General features: G+C 43.9%; 1 protein-coding gene across 1 annotated transcript in view; it reads left to right on the top strand.

Moving 5' to 3' along the window:
* The first annotated feature begins 7,077 nt into the window (after positions 1-7,077).
* Positions 7,078-16,030, top strand: part of FBN1 (fibrillin 1) — a 147,478-nt gene continuing 138,525 nt past the window's right edge. The window contains exons 1-2 of the mRNA XM_085233531.1: positions 7,078-7,197; positions 7,580-7,863. Coding sequence (XP_085089657.1) covers positions 7,691-7,863 — 173 coding nt within the window. The 5' untranslated portion in view covers positions 7,078-7,197; positions 7,580-7,690. The remainder of the gene's footprint in view (positions 7,198-7,579; positions 7,864-16,030) is intronic.

Genomic DNA, 16,030 nt, shown 5'->3' with positions numbered 1-16,030 from the left:
TAGTTTTAAAGGTAATAGGAAATTTCATATTGACTTCTGTGGGATGAATATAGCCACATAACAGAACTACAGCTTGATACGCAGTATATTCAGGAAGTATGTGCTAATAATTGGATTATGTTCTATCCAGTGTGGTGTATAAAGAACCTTGCAGCTGGCAGGCATTTTGAGACAATGAGGGCCGCCTGCTGATGCTTTATGAGCCTGGTAAAACAGCCCCCGCGCTGAGTCTCGGTAAGTAAGTTTTAGCACTGTAGACAGACAGGATGGAGGAAAAAATGTCCCAGAATAATTTTATGTCCAGTAAGAAGTCCCAGACCCCAGATGAGGTTGTCTCACTGAGTTGACTGGTATCTAGAAAAGCTGAGGAAATGAAGTCAGCCTTTGGAAAGTTACTGAACAAAGGAAAGAGCAGAGCAGAGCTGTACTGAACTTTTCACTGGCTGGAGGCTAATCACTATCATACGTGAGTCAGCAGTGTGCCCTCGCAGTGAAGACCAACTGCAGACAGGAGTGTTAGCAGGAACCAGGCAGTGGAGAGAAGTGATTTTTTTCCCCTCTTGGCATTTGGGAGACGGATGGTTAGGAGCTAAAGAAGTGACCTCTGAGGGCAGGTTAAGGAGAACGTCAGTGCAGTTTTCAGAGGAGAAAGAGCTTGACCCTTCTGAGTGGTGAGCAGTGAGAAGATAAGAAACAACAGGCAGAAGTTTTAACAATAGAAACTCCTATTGAGCATTGGGAAAAATTCACAACAACGAGAGTCCTCAAACACTGCAATACGTTGTTCCAGAGAGGCTGAGGAATCTGCTGGGCTAGGCCTGAACACCCCGCTCATACATTGGTACCAGATGAGCTCCACGACATAAATTTGTGTTTGATTCTGCACAAAGTCCATACGCAATGCTATCATAGTATTATTTCTCAAATATGACACGTGGTGGGTTCGGACTCTAATCCCTGGTCTCCTATTACCTATTTTATTATTTCAACTGCATCAGGGGGAAACTCCCTATCAACTGAGACATCTCATAGCTAGAGGAACACTGGGATGGAAAACAGAGGCAGAGACACCCAATCCCTTGCTGACACAATGTCTGAAGGAATGTAGGGCCTGATTCAGCTGTCTTTGTTTGAGTCAGTAGGGAGTTCTAAATAAATGAGATCTACAAGAAGAGGCTAGTTACTGATTTCCACCCACTTGGAATGAACTAATTCTCATAAAAAGTTGCATCCGTTTTGCTCAGTGCCTTAGCCTGGAAAATCACCCAGCAGTTGACATTTCATGCTAAGCCATGAAATTTCTTTCACCTTACTTCTGTGCTTACAGGTGGGATTTAAAAGGTCACCTGGGACAAATGTAAGATTGAGGGAAGTAGTCTTGCAACTGTTACTCTGGCAAAATTCCCATTAAACTTGACAGAGTTATAGCTGACAGAACAAGAATGTATATTTCCTCTGCTTGCACTAAGGCTGTTACATATTTAAATCAAAGAAACAATTGCTATTTAAAATTTCTACATGTAGAATTGAATGTATGTCAATGTATGCTGTATTGAGCTGAGATTTTTTTAAAATTATTTTTTTTCCCTCTGTATTTCAGTTGTATTTCTATTCAGCACTAGTCTTACAAAACCAGATTGTGCTTCCCCTTCCTGGAAGACAGAATAGGAATTGTAGGTTTTCTTCCTAAGTTCACTTAGCTTTTCTTCATGGCACATGAATAGCTGTTACTGTGATCTCGTATGTCTTCAGTATAAGAACTTGTAGTATAACAGGGTTGCTCTTACTAGGTGAAGGCTGATTTAAAATGCGCTTTTAGAAAGAAAATTTCTATGAATGTGTACCTAAAATTCCTTAAAGCAGTACTGAGAAAAAAGTGTGTCTGAATTAGGGCATTTCTGGTCTCCTTGTGATTTCTTTGTCACTGATACTTAAAAATCCTGGTGTTTTAGCAGAGTAAGGTCATCCATTTCCTTCAGATCTTTGTGGGGGCAAATCCACTCATTCTTTGAATTCTCCAAATTTTGGTAGGGTTATATGAAAATATGCCTTGCTCTCGTAAATCAGATGAATTGTTTTCTTTAAGATGATGATTTCTGTACTAGAACTGTTCTACACACATAAATAGGAGAGAGATGTACCAAACCTGTATGAATTAGTAGCTCTACGGTCACCTAAGATACAGCTGAGGTAAAAAGCCAGAATTTTTCCAGTGGTACATAGACCCCCACTGTCTGCACTAAAAGTGCCCTTCTTTCAGTTCTTATAGTACTACTGAGATATCATCCCAGCACCTCACACAGTCTATCAAATTATGAATTTACATTCTTATGTGGGATTGGATTTACTCCTCCTCCATTATAAACTAGGTTGACAGAGTAAACCTCTGACTTATTTATTTTGTAAAAATAGAAGTCTTGAGTGAAATTTGTCCCCCCCTCCCAGAGCTATTATTAATGGATTTTACAGCTAATTAGCACAGCTTATCGGACCAAGAAGCATTAAGAAAAATGGCTGATAGTTTGTTTTCTTTTGTTACTTTTTTTTTTTTATAATTTAGATTTAAACCAGTTAATTGGTCTCAACTTTTGTCTGGATGTAATCACTCATTGTGCTTATAATGTACCTAAAAAAAAATATACACACCACAATTTTCCCACAGTATTTGTTTGTATTGGCTTAATCAAGGCTTTCTTTATTAAGAAATATGTACAATGGACATTACTTATTTTTCCTCATGTGGGTAAGTTTACAGATCTAAAAAATACTGTGAGAATTCTTAGAATTGAAATAAACTCCCAACTCTACCATAGTACTTCCATGCAGTAAGATATATACCTATATGTATACATATATTTTGCAAACGTTCAAACTAATATAAGTGTCTAATGAATATGCAAATTCTCATAAGCATCCTATCGAAGGAGAGGGAGGAATGTTTGCCTGACATGAAAAGGACCAGCTCACTGAAGGGCAGGAAAGGGGAAGAATGGTGCTTCGCAGCACTGCTGCTGGACACAGAACATTGGCACCAAAAACTTCAGTTCTCTGGTTTTATGAAGATAGAATAGCAGGATGAACAGGTATGTCTGTAAATAATGCAGTCACAGTATAGAATGAAGTATTTCTATCTGTGATGCTGATAAGCATGAGGCAGTGCACTGTGGCATGGTTTGCTGTGTATCTTTTATTAGAGGAATGCACCTGATTTGTTTTAAAGGGTGTTTGTGTTTAGGGGAGTGGGGGCAGTTGCTATGTAAATATTTTGGATCACTGCAGTTGGGTATCAGCTTGGATACAAAGATGGTCTGTTTTCACTCCCTGATATAATTCATTTAACTATGATTATTCTCCCCTGCTTTTGGGCTCTGGTCATAATCCATACCACCCTCAATCTCCAAGAAATGCTATCAGATCTTCTGGGACTGTCACTGACAATCAGCTGGAAGAATCAACGTTTCGAATAAGCAGTTGATTATGTGTGATGTCAAATCCCTCTAGGCACATAACCGTAATGCTATATGCTTTGTTCTCAGCATCTCTCAGTTCTGGATTCGATCCCAGTTAATCTAAGAGTTCAGCTTTTTGCCATTAGGGCCAGTGATCAACTGGATCATCTGAATTACTGCTTTGTTTTCTTGAATGAAACTTGTGAGTGTACAAGTATTTCGGAGGCTGAATAGAAATCCATTCGTGTAGATGTTCTTCAAAGTCCAAAATGTTTGAAAATACTCAAGTGCTTGTAGGAAAGTGTGGATAACCCTTATTCTGCTTAGCAGCTGTAAATCTTTTGCCTGTGACAGTGTATTTTTCTAGTGGTTGAAGAACCCAGGTTGGCACTATTTTAAAGCTGTGAATAATTTAAATACTTCTAGTATGTAAAAATATTATTTAAAATGACACATCACAAGTTGATGATGTGATGCATATTTCACTAGATTAATTAACGGACAGCCCACATATCATGTAACATTACTTCATATAGTGTAATCCATATTTCTGCAGCCATGCAAGATACCAAATAATACATCATTAAATGTCCTCGAAGATACTGGAAAATCATCCCCTTAGCCTGGTATATAGGGTGGACGTTTTTTCTTTCTTCATCTAGAAAACTAACATTGTTACTACTGAGCATGCTGCAAACAAAAGAACATTAGAATAGATAGTAAACCAAAATTCCTGTTATAACTTACACTTGCTTACAGGTACGTTCTATAAACATAACTGGTAAATATCTAACAGCATTTTATTTTTTGCAATGGTGTGGTTTGAAGATATTGACCACCTATCTTCATGAAGTAGATGGTCAGATTTCATTGTACATGCAGGTAGGTGAAGGAAGAAAACCGCATGTCAATATTCTGCACCTTTGAGATTTCTGAACTGCAAGAAGAGTTACTAACACCTGGTCTCTGCTATTTTAAATGAATTTTACTTTGCCACTGCTAAGGAAATGCAAAATCCTTTGCACAGTGTTATATTGTCACTTTAATAAGGTTGGCTTGAAAATATCCACTCTATGAAATCCTTTTGTGGTAGGCTGACATGAAAAAAAGCATGAAAGATCAAATTCCTATTTATCCATATTGATTGTAGCAGGAAAATGAACGTTTGAGATTTATTGAAGTCCCTCACATTTCTGTGATGCAGACTACAAATCAATAATATTCTGTACAAGCTGCAGAACAGTGGTACAGGCTTTTGGGTTGTTACTCTCTCGGGCCTGTTCAGACACACTGAACAGCTATGCTCTGACTTTCTTTTGTCAGTACCTCCTATTATGTCACTGCATGTCTATATTGTACCTGTGTTTTCCTGTTACCACGTTAATCAGTGACACCAGAATGGCCAAAATCAAATGACTGCCAATTTCCTGTATGATAAAAATCAGCCAAAATGCTTTGAATGTTGTTACAGTGCCAAGCATGTGCAGCTACAGCACTTCCTGTAGTAGCTTATATGCTTCTGTGAATGTTTAGAAGGGTATTGCACGTGTGCTATATATATATATAAAACAAATAATACTATAAAAGGAGTTTTAAACATCTTATTTAAAATAGCATCTATCATTTTATTTTCTCGTTATACTTAAGCTGCAAACAGTCTCGTACCAGTGAGGCTGACATGGGCCTTTTTTCCCTAAGACACTGCACCAGCAGCACACTCAGCATTACCTTTGGCAGTGGCTTGGCAGGTATGCTGTTGCTCAGCTTTATCTGCCAAAATACTAATAAGTGAAGAGCAGATGAATGCATAGATATCGGTTATTCTCAGTCCATGATGGTTGTTTTTGCTGGTTTTGTCTTTTCTCTATATGCTGGAAGAGGTTAGTTCTAATATGTACCTACTTGTCTGGAGAATCTAACCTGGGACTGAGTTCTGACTATTAACCAACACCCCCCAGACGTTTCATTCAGAATTGCAGTTTCCTACATTCCATGGTGGCGGTGGGTTTGTTGAGATTTCTAAGTCAGCCTTAGCAGAGCATGCCAGCAACAAAACAAACAGATCCCCAGAAGCACAAACTGCAGGGTGTGTTTTCTTTCCTTGATAAGGATGAGGCATGCAGTCGTTCCGGAGCTGTCTGTACAGAATTAGGAGCATGTACGATGTGCTCTTTCGCCCTGAGAAAGCTACAAATCTGTTAGTTATTAGGGCTGGGTTATGGCTTGAGTTTTTTTGGTCTTGTAAGTACTGAGCTGAAGTCTGCTGATCGAGCTGTGGCTGTCCCTGTTCAGCACAGGGGAGTTGGGCTGGAGGGCCTTTAAAGGTCCCTTCCAATTCACGGTTCCATGAGTTGGAGAAGAGCTTTACACTGACATCAGTAAAGTCAGGGCCACAGCATGGTTAGCAACACCACATTAGCATTAGGAGCTGAGTGCAATTTTGAAAGCTGAAAAGCTTTCAAGCTCTTGTGGAATTCTGGAAGTTAATTTATGGAGCTTTCTTCTTACCCCTACCATCCTGCTTGTGTTTTATTTCCAATGGGCACCCCTTGGTGCAGACTCGTCATTCCCCTGGCTCTGTGCTAACAGTTTGGATTGTATGGGTTGTGTTGATTCTAGCATGGGCCACATTGAATGTGTTTGTTTTCCACCATTGCAAGTTGATCCATGTCATCCTTGTATGCGAATTGCCACTGCCAGGGGTGGAGTGTGCAACTTCCACTTTGAGGAGTTCATCTTTCATTTTGCTGAAGAACAGCTGCTGAAGACCAAGAGTCAAGAAATGCAGTGTTGTAAGATGCACAATGATTCACAAAGGTATTCACTGTGCTTCTCTTGCCCTTAACTCAGCTTTCCTGTAAAGCAGGGTCAGAATTGCCCTACTGCTCCTGGGCATAGATGATAATGCTAATAAAATCTATCAAAGTCACTGCTTCTATCAGTGGAATAAAGCAATACTGGATCTATAGAATTAAGATTTTCCAGTTAGTTCTTGGTTTCTCTCATTTAAATAAGGCCACTCTGTTAGTGTACTGACTCACGTGCGCCAAACTTGGACTCTTGCTCTTTCCAGCTTTTGCCCCAGGGCTTTCAAAGCAATGGATCCCTACCTCTGCCATGCTAAGTTAAAGACAGTGCATTGTCGGCTTGCAGGGTCCTCGAAGGTGAAAGCTCCCCTCGCTGCTGTTTTTCCTTATAAGGGAAGTAGAAATGCTATGTTTTACTTTTTAAACGCTGCTAACTGGATGCATAATGCTGTACCTTTAGGACTTATCTATGTTTTAGACAGAGTTGCAGCAGTCCCCCCCATCTCTGTAGGCAGATTAACCTGTGACCGAGCTCCCGCTGCTGCCTCCCCCTCTCGGGACCCGTGGGATGGTGACCGCAGCGCGCAGCGGCCGAGCCCCGGCCCGGGCAGCACCGCCTGCGGGCTGGGGTCCGTCGGGGCGCAGGTGCCCTCCCGCCCGGAGCCCTCCTGCCGCCAGCACCCGGCACGGCCGCCTCCCAGCCCCGGAGCCCCCGGGGTGGCGGTTCGGGGGTGGGGGGACATTTTTATTCACCTCTCTCTCGCGAGAAAGCGGTGCGCGGGCGATACTTGAAGAGGAGGGGGGGGGAGAGAGGAGGGGAAAAAAGAGGAGGAGGGAGGGAGGGAGGGGGCAGCTGGAGCCGCAGCTGGAGTAGCGGTGGGTGCAGCGGCCGCAGCTGGAACAGCAGCGGGAACGGCAGCCGGCGGCGGCGGCTCGAGCGGGTGCGCGCCCCTCGCAGCGGGCTCTCCCGGGGCGGGCGGGCTGGGCGCGGGGCTCCGTGACCGCGGGGCTCCCTGTCCCTGCCGGGCACCGCGCTCCCGGCTCGCCGCGGTGCCCGGCAGGCGCTTCCACCCCGGAGCGGCTTCGAGAGCGACGGCGGCGGCCGCGGGCGGTCCGCGGCGAGTGCGGGAGCCCCGAGACCGCCGTCCGTCGAGGGAGGGCGGAGGGAGCGCGGCCGCGAGCGGCCCCTCGCCATCCCCCGCGTCCGCCGCCTCCCGCGGGCGGGCAGCGCCGGGCTGGCCGGGGGCCGGCGGGGGCGGGGGGCTCGGGGCGGCCGTGCCCGCTTCCCCCCCTGAGGTCCCTTCGTCCCTTTTCTCCACGCAGCTCACTTCGGGGGAGCTCGGCGGAGGCGGCGCGGCGGGGACCGGCGGACTTCTGCGGCGGAGAGGAGGAGGAGGCGGCGGCCGCTCGGAGCCCGGGGGCTCGGGGGACGCGATGTGGCGGGGGCGGCTGCTGGGGATCGCCCTAGGAGTTGCCGTGCTGTGGGCGTCCCAGGCGGGCGCCGCCGCCGCCGCCGGGCACTCCGAGGGGGCGAGCGCCAAGGAGCTGCGGGCCAGCCGGGCCAAAAGGAGAGGGCAGGGCGGCGGCGGGCACGACGCGCTCAAAGGGTAGGTGCGGAGTGTCCCCGTGCGGGGATGGGACTGCCGGGGGCCCCCAGGCTGTAGGGCCGGCTCGGGCGGGGGGCGTCGGGCGCCGCCCGCGGCATCCCCGGGGAGCGGAGCCCCTCCGCCCTGCCGGCTGCGCGGCGTCCCGGGCCGGAGAGACGCCGCGGAGCGGGGCCGCTGAGGCGGCTGCCGGGAGGGGCGCGGGCGGCACGCTGCGGGCTCGCGCATTCCTCCCGCGTCCCGCGTCCCCCGTCCCGCTTTGCGAAGAAGCGGAGCCGCGCGGAGGCCCGCGTGCTCGTCCCCTCAGCTGTCGGCCCCCACCGCCGCCTTCAGGCTTCTGCCTGCGCGTCGCCCCGTTGCTCGGCGGGCTCCGCTTATCTGCCGCTATTCGTGACTCGAGGAGAGGCGGAGCGGGGACCGCTCGTGGCGGAGCTGTCTGGTGCCTGGTCCGAGGGAGCCTGCGTTCGTTAGAGCCTGAGAGCACCGCGAGGCTCTGTGGTGCGCGCCTCGCACGGCGCTCTTAGGAAGAGCAAAGCTGCGTCAGGCAGAATGCTTTCTGATTCCTAACGGAGCACCTTTCTGATGCGAAAATAATCGTTCAGTCAGCTGAAAGGTATTGCATGTGCGTGCAGCTGATAACTGAGTTTGCTGTGAGGTTGAAAGCCTCGCAGCAGTGGAAGGGAAAATAAAAGAGAGGTTTGGTTCCTCGAGTGCTCCGACGGAGCTCCTCAGCCCGCAGCCGGATGGTTCCTGGTCAGGCAGAGGGCAGATGTGACACAAAGGGTACAGAGGTAGCTGTGCCATGGTAAGGATGCAAGGAATTTTCTCAGTTTTCTTGGTTTCCCCAAAAGGAGCTGTTACAACTTTATTTTTTTAGACGCCTTGATGAGAATGCCTTAATTTCTTGCTAATTTCCTGATCCTTGTGTTGTAATTTTATTTATATGCAGATTTGAAATCTTGGCTTTTTTTTCCTACTGGGAAGGGTGATCTTTCAGTGTTTCTTCCACAACAACAAGCTGTTGGCATTGCTTTTCAGGGATCTGCTGTGGTAGAGTCAGGATCTTTTCATTTCCTCATACCTTGTCACCAGAGGAGCACCTGGACAAAGCAGATCTTCTCTTTGACAAAGGATGTTCTTGAAGTTAAGGGCTATGATAGCAAAGTTTATCAGGCTAATTGCAAGTAATAACAATTTATAAGGAAATATATTTACCAGAAAGAGCCTTTTTCCTTTGAGGTGTTTTAATAAACTTCCTCATTTTAGAACTCTGAGTAAATATCAGACTGACGGACACCATTTTCTGACCTTTGGGACACAGTACGCCACGCAACACATGGGCACTGCCCTGATGGCCTTAGTGGGAGATAGAGGCACATAGCAGAGGATACATTTCTTTGTTGAATGCAACCATGCTGTGCAGACAGTGATAAAGATATATAATAAAACAGATGGTATTTCACTGTTATTTATTTTTGGAAGCTAAAATGGGTTAGGGTGAGTATTCAGTCTTATGGTTCCTATGTTTGCTAAAGCCTCCCACTTACTGTGTACTTTGCAACAGTTCTTCATTTTAATGTGAGTTACACATCTGTTTGGTAATCCACAACGCTGGGGATAACGGTGTATCAAATTCAGGTATTCTGCATCTTGGAATAATACGATTCTGAATGAGTGCCCTTGGGAAGGCAGATTCTTATGTAGCGTAATTTCGAGATTTGAGATACAGGAATGACAAAGCAAGCTGTTAGTTTGGTTGATAGGCCTTTTTTTGTAAATCTCATTTGAGGCTGAGAGTGCCCAGGCTGCTTGGAGAAAGTGGAAATCCTTTTGTTAACACACAGTTCTCTATCTTTGTGGGGAGAATCCCAATGACATGGCCCATTTGGAAACGGCGAGTGTTTCCTTAGGTGTGGTGATGTGCTGTACAGAATGAATAAAGAGAATTGTCATTTTAACAGACAAAGTTGGAACTAATTCTTTGGAAATCCAGATGGAAAACATATTTTGAATGGACAGGAATTGCATATACATTAGACAGGGAGAATTCATTATTGAATGGTCTAAAACACTAAAAACACAATTTTACAAGGAGGCTTTTTAACGTGTTCATCAGCACAAATACATTTGGGAATCTGAGAGTTGTAGTACAAGTCATAACAGCTGCTGGGAAACTGTATTTGATGTTATTGTAGATAACTAAGACTTTCTTTTCTTGTTTTTTTTTTTTTTTTCTTTTTTCTTGAAGTGAACTCTTGTTCTCATGCTAAGAGCACGAGGACATATTCTTAGATAAATGCTTGAAGTTTAGACATCATAGGTGTTTGCTTACAATGACTACTGGAAGTGTCTTAGCATTAAAAAAAAACAAGTGGGGAAGTCTCTGTGAATATTGGATCTTTTTTGCAACAGCGAAGAAGCCTGAGGTCTGCTGGTTTGTTTCTAGGAATTTATCATCTTATCATCTTTTACTGCAGGCTGTTGATTGCAGATGTTTGCTGTCTTTCCTGTGGCCTTTGTCTTATGGTCGATGCCAGTGCGTTCTCCAATCACATAATGTGGTTCTATAAGTGTGTTTTAGCTTTAATAATTATAAATGCAGTGGGAAAGCTTGCTGACTTAGAGCTTGCTGCTCATGTAGATAGAATTGATCTGGCTATGAAGACATCAGCAAGGAAGTCTTTGTAATGCCATGTGTTTGCACATGGTGCCTGTTGCCTCTAAGTGATTGCAAAGCAATTAGAATGAAGGCAGTAATTATCTCAGCACATGACAAAATTCATCATCTTCATATTCCCCCTTCACAGAAACGAAGCTGGAATCTGTTGTGGTTCAGCAAGTTAAAATAATAAACATCTTATCAAGACACTTTTATCTTCAGATCCCTAAGGCTTTAGCACAAACATTAGTGTGCTGAATTACAAGGCATCGAGCCTTTATCCTTCTACTCCTTAAGCACCGAAATGTATAGCACTGATTTTTGAAGGAATAAAAACTACAAAACTGGGCCATGAATGGGGAGATTTTCCTAAACAGTGTGAACTTGAAAAAAAACATATGTTTCAATCATTGGAATAGAAAGTCAAAAATAAATTACAGGCAATTTGATGGGTACTTTGCAGAATAGAGGAAGTATTGTGCTTCAAGATCCGAGGATTAATTAAGATTTCCCATTTTCTGATGATGCCAGACAAAGACCTCAAATTCAGTGAGGATCAATCAGTTCTTAGAAGTTTTTAAATAATGTTTTTCAGCCTCTAATCAGTATAATGGACAAAGAAAGCAATTATTTGCCTAACAAGTAACTCAGCAGAAATTTTGAAAGAACTAAAACTTCTTCAAGATACCTGAATTGTGGCATGCTTGCAGTTCAGATGCTCCTTAAATACGTTTGTGCGGGAGTAGTTTAATTTCATGGTTGTTACTAAGTGGAAATGATAGTGAATATTGCAGAGCGTAACAGTTAGCTCCACTGCAATTCATAAACTTACAGATTAAAGCTATTCAACAGGCAGTTGGTCTTCTTGGACCAATTTCTATTCGTTGTACTCAAACAATGAAATTCACAGGTTTTCAGTTGGATTTGACCCTTTTTGTGCATCACCACTCAGAAATAAAACAGATCTTATAAACCTATAACATAATTCCAGTATTCAAGTATATAATTAAGGCTTCTGGTTTTCCTTTTAAACCAATATTTACCACTAAAAGCTTGTTGAAGAAAGGCAGACTTTCCATACCGGTAAATATTGGTTTATACTGAAAAACCTCAAACATTTTTCGTACCACTTTTGGCCTGCGCACCTCTGGCTGCTGGTGCCGCGCTTTGCCCGCGTCCCTCTGTGAGCAGGAGGGAGGCCGGGATCCTACTTTTACTATTATTCTTATAGTATTATTCAGTACATAAATGGAAATCTAACTAAGGAATGAGATGAGTTCGTAGGTGTTGGCATCATGTCCCGTCTGCCTGGTTGCTCGCTCCAGGATGCGGTTTGGTGTCGGCGTGACTTTCTCTGGGGAGCAGGATGCAGGGCACTGGTTGTTATCAGTGCTTGCTGAAGGGCTCATGCTGAGAGTGGTAACATATTATTTTCCATTTTAGTCACGTAGATTAAAAGATGTCCTCCTCACTGCCACAATGTAGTTTAGTTATGTTTTTGAATATACTAGTTAAGCACTGTATGTAACTTTTAAATGCATTTAATGAAAGCTGTCTGACAGTAGCATGCCCTGTGTTTCTTTATCCAGAGCCAGGAGCAGTGCAGGAGCTCCCGTGATGGTTTTCTTGTAGTTCCACGTTCTTCTTAAGCCTGAAGGCAGACATTAAAAAGTAAATAAGTCTCCAAGCCTATGTAATCCTGGTGCTCTCCACTGAGATTTCCAAATCCTGTCATTTGGACACTGTCTCTTTTAAATGGCCTTAATCCAGTCTGTAATTTATGGTTTATGGGGTTGGACTCCCAGGCCTGCATGGATTGTAGCTCAGAATTAGGACTCAATGCATTTTGGGCATGCCCATGAAAAGCCATCCTATGGTGTAAACTTTTGGTGAGTACTGTCCCAGGTTGCCTTTCACAAGTGACACACATGCATCTATTACCAGCCTCTCAGCCTGTCTTCCCCTGTGAGCTTTTCTCATATCATACTGCAGCTGGACTGAAATAGTTTTGATCTTTTCTGTGTCTGTTATTTGAAATCTGAATCAGATCTCCTCCCTCCGAAGTACATCAGAAAAATACTTCTGAATTATTTGGTGTTTATTTTCCATTGATGATAATAAGTCACAAAAAGAGCAAACAGAAGAAAAGGGCTATGATAAGCAGTGCAGCAATCTTCTTGACATACTCTGTGAAACGTGGTTGTGTTGGAAATATTGTAGTATTGGCTCAGGGGACTTGGATGAGGAAAGTTTCCTGTCACCAAGCCCCACTTAGCAAAGACAACATGTTGATGATCAGGAGTTGGATGTAGTTCCTTTCCTTTCTTCCCTTCTTTCACTTATTTAATTTATGTATTTATTTAGTTACTTTGCCCCACGTTGCTCTTACTTGTATCAGGTTGGTCTGCTGCCCTCACCCAGGTGCTGCTAAATGGATCTCAGCTGGCCTGCCATCGCTTTGTACTTAGTCTCCAGGTGTAGAATTTCATTTTGGGTTTGCCACTTTGTGTCCATTGTTGGAAGAAACATTATTGTTCTCCATCCAGGATGTGTCCTTGTGTCCTTTGAAAGCTGGCTGTGGCTATGAGTAGCTGGATGGCTAATTAGAATGAGAATTACGCTACAGTTCTTGCTCCAAAAATAAGAGATGTTGTGGATTACACTGTTTCTGTCCACGTGTTCCAGGTAATCATTTTCTTCCTTCGATACATGATGGGTCTGTCTGGTCTTGAGCAGGGTTGTCTGCCCAGACCCTTTTGTTGAACTTTTGTTGAACGGCAGATGGTGTTAGCTCTGGGAGAATTGTTTAGAGGAGACTGAAGAAGCCAAATCACGGTTCTGAAAATATGTTCCTCAATAAAGGGCTAGTTTGAGATTTGCAAAAATAAGCTTCTTCCTTGTTGACAGCCAATACAAACTTCATTTTGTATTCAGTGGTAGTCCAGTCTGATCTAGATATGCTTGCTATATTACCTGGCTGAGCTGCTCTACGTGTAGCTTCACTGCAGTGAAGAACTGAAGTGACAGCATTTGGGACTGTAGTGGGCTTGAGGCTACGGACTTTGAAGCATGGGGCTGCCCTCAATTCTTTGGGAGCAATAGGAGAATCACTGGGCCAATGTTTGGCAGGAATGGGCTGGCTGTCTAATTCATTTATAGTGGCTCTTATTGAATGAAATTGCAGCTTCTGTTTTCCTAATGCCTATTTTCCTTTCCTGCAATGTGTCATTCAGCTGTGCTGTTCACTTCAAACGGTCTTGTTTGTCATCATTCATCTTCCATCCTGCAAATGTGAATGCTTTCTGTATAAACTTCAGTGCAAGTTTTGACAAGGGCCGCTTTAAACACATACATGGATTTAGCAGCCTGGTTATTAGAATAGTAGTATACAAACTATTTAGCTGCAGGGATCACCAGAACTTCCTCTTGATGTAAGTGTAGTGAACGTTGGCTAGTCAGAAGCCATCTCTCCTTAAACAAGACTATAGGAGGTAGGGATATTTGAATGTATACATATGGAAGTAGTCAGAGATTAATCATGAGCTTTTTCTCTCGCAGTAGGATCACCTTCCATCTTGTAACTCTTCATTTCCATCCTGAATCCTAAAGACAAAGGAGACATAGATGCATCTATGTCACTTTGGTCTTACTCCCCAGACTCAGTAAATATTTTTGTAAAATGGAACAATTGTGGCCTGGAGTGTTTCTGATTATCCATTGCACTCCACTGGAAAATATATTCTAGCTCTTCAGTCTTGTATTGTGGATGTCTCTTTTGATTGTTTTCTCCTCAAATCTGACTTTCCCACTTCAGTTTAATTTTATTTATTTATTTATTTATTTATTTATTTAGGATTTCAGACCTACAGAACCAGCCTCATTTATGCTAAGGTTGATGTGTAGATTGATTCTTCCTGTGTCTCTATTTCTTTTTCTTATGGCAGCTCTTTAAAGCTTGGGCTTTTCTCTGGAAGGTACCCTGGAAGGCAAAATGGAGCTATTAAATTAAAACCTGTGCTTTCTGCTTTTGCATGTACATATTCACTGAAGTATGAAGGAGTTCCAGCTTTTATCTAGAAGAATATTTTGAATGTTGACTTGCTGGAGAATCTTTTGTTTTCCTTTTTACTTTTCATTTTATGAAATGATTCATGACCATTAAAGCCTCAAAAATACCGAAAGAAAGCCGCAGTTCTTTTGTCTACAGGCTTAATCATTTTCATCCTCTTCTTCAAGCTTCCCTCTTTCTCATGTTTTGCTGGAGGACATCAGAATATCCAGTGGTGTTCAGCTGAGGTTTCAAAATAGAATTTGTTTCCTTTCAGGAACGCTATTTTTCTGCCTCTTTTCTCTTTCTTTGTTTTTCCCTCTGATATTCCATTTTTTTCCTCTTCTCTCTGTATACAAAGTAAACTACAAGTGACTGCTGGGGACAAGGTGAATTGGAACTTGGAATCAACATCAGCAGGGTGTTCTCATTGCACGATAGCAGATATACAGTTAACTGACCTTTCAAAACCACAGCATTGCTATCCCAGCTTGGAGAGAGTCAGAGGGTAGGAGACAGAGTGCGGTGGAGGGAGGAGGAGGAACGCTTCTGTCTTAGCAAAAGTAAATCTTCCAGTAGCCTACCAGAGAGCATTTTAAAATACGAGTTAGAGGAGTTGTTTAACACCCAAGGGCATTTGCTGACAAGCATTGATACAGCTGTCAGGTTTATGAGACTCTCTCTGTGAGCTCTTGGATGCCCTCCGAGGAGGGATGGCATAACACCAGCCCATCCCAACCTCCCACATGCCACACACGGTTCCTGTGCTGCTGCCCCATCAGTGCATGGCGCGGGCTGGCAAATCCTGTGCTGGCTGGTACCCTGGAAGATTGTTAGAGGTCCACCTGCATTGATATCAGCAGTTGCAAAGCGAGTGCTGGAAGTGGTGTGGGAGCTGCAACCTCATGTCTTCCTGCACCACCAATGGAAGTGATGTCTGGAGGGCTGAGCACTGCCCTAGAGCCACAGCTACTGCTTTTTCCTATGGGGTGCTATGGAGGGACACCAGGGTAGAAAGGCTCCAATTTCTTTTGCTCTGAATGCACTTTGTAATAATAATATTTTGTTCTAATTATTAAATCTTTTATTATCATTATAGTTATTATTCTTCTATTTTTAATGTAATTTAAGGGAATACCTGCTGGATCCCAGCTATGCTTGTCTTGTCCAGCAGGCAGTTTTTGTGGCGGCATACTTTTTTTATTTACATGCCCTGTACAGCCATGTAAACTGGGAGTCACTCTGGACCCACTGACATTCTCATGTGGAACAATGAGGGAATACGTGCCAAAAACGCGTCTGTCCCTGGCTGTGAATGGGAACAAAGCCTGGCTGTCAGGTTAGATGAGTCTGTCCATGGAAAAGACACAGGCAGATTTTCAGAGCAAGCGCGGAAGAATTCACTTAATGTCAAATATTGCTGTGGGATTGCTGTATTTAGCTGTCACAGTGTGATGGAAGTT

Source organism: Meleagris gallopavo, chromosome 12 (genome assembly GCF_905368555.1).
Source record: "Meleagris gallopavo chromosome 12, MGAL_WU_HG_1.1, whole genome shotgun sequence".
NCBI classification, from domain to species: Eukaryota; Metazoa; Chordata; class Aves; order Galliformes; family Phasianidae; genus Meleagris; species Meleagris gallopavo.
This window is presented reverse-complemented; position numbering and strand designations above follow the sequence as displayed.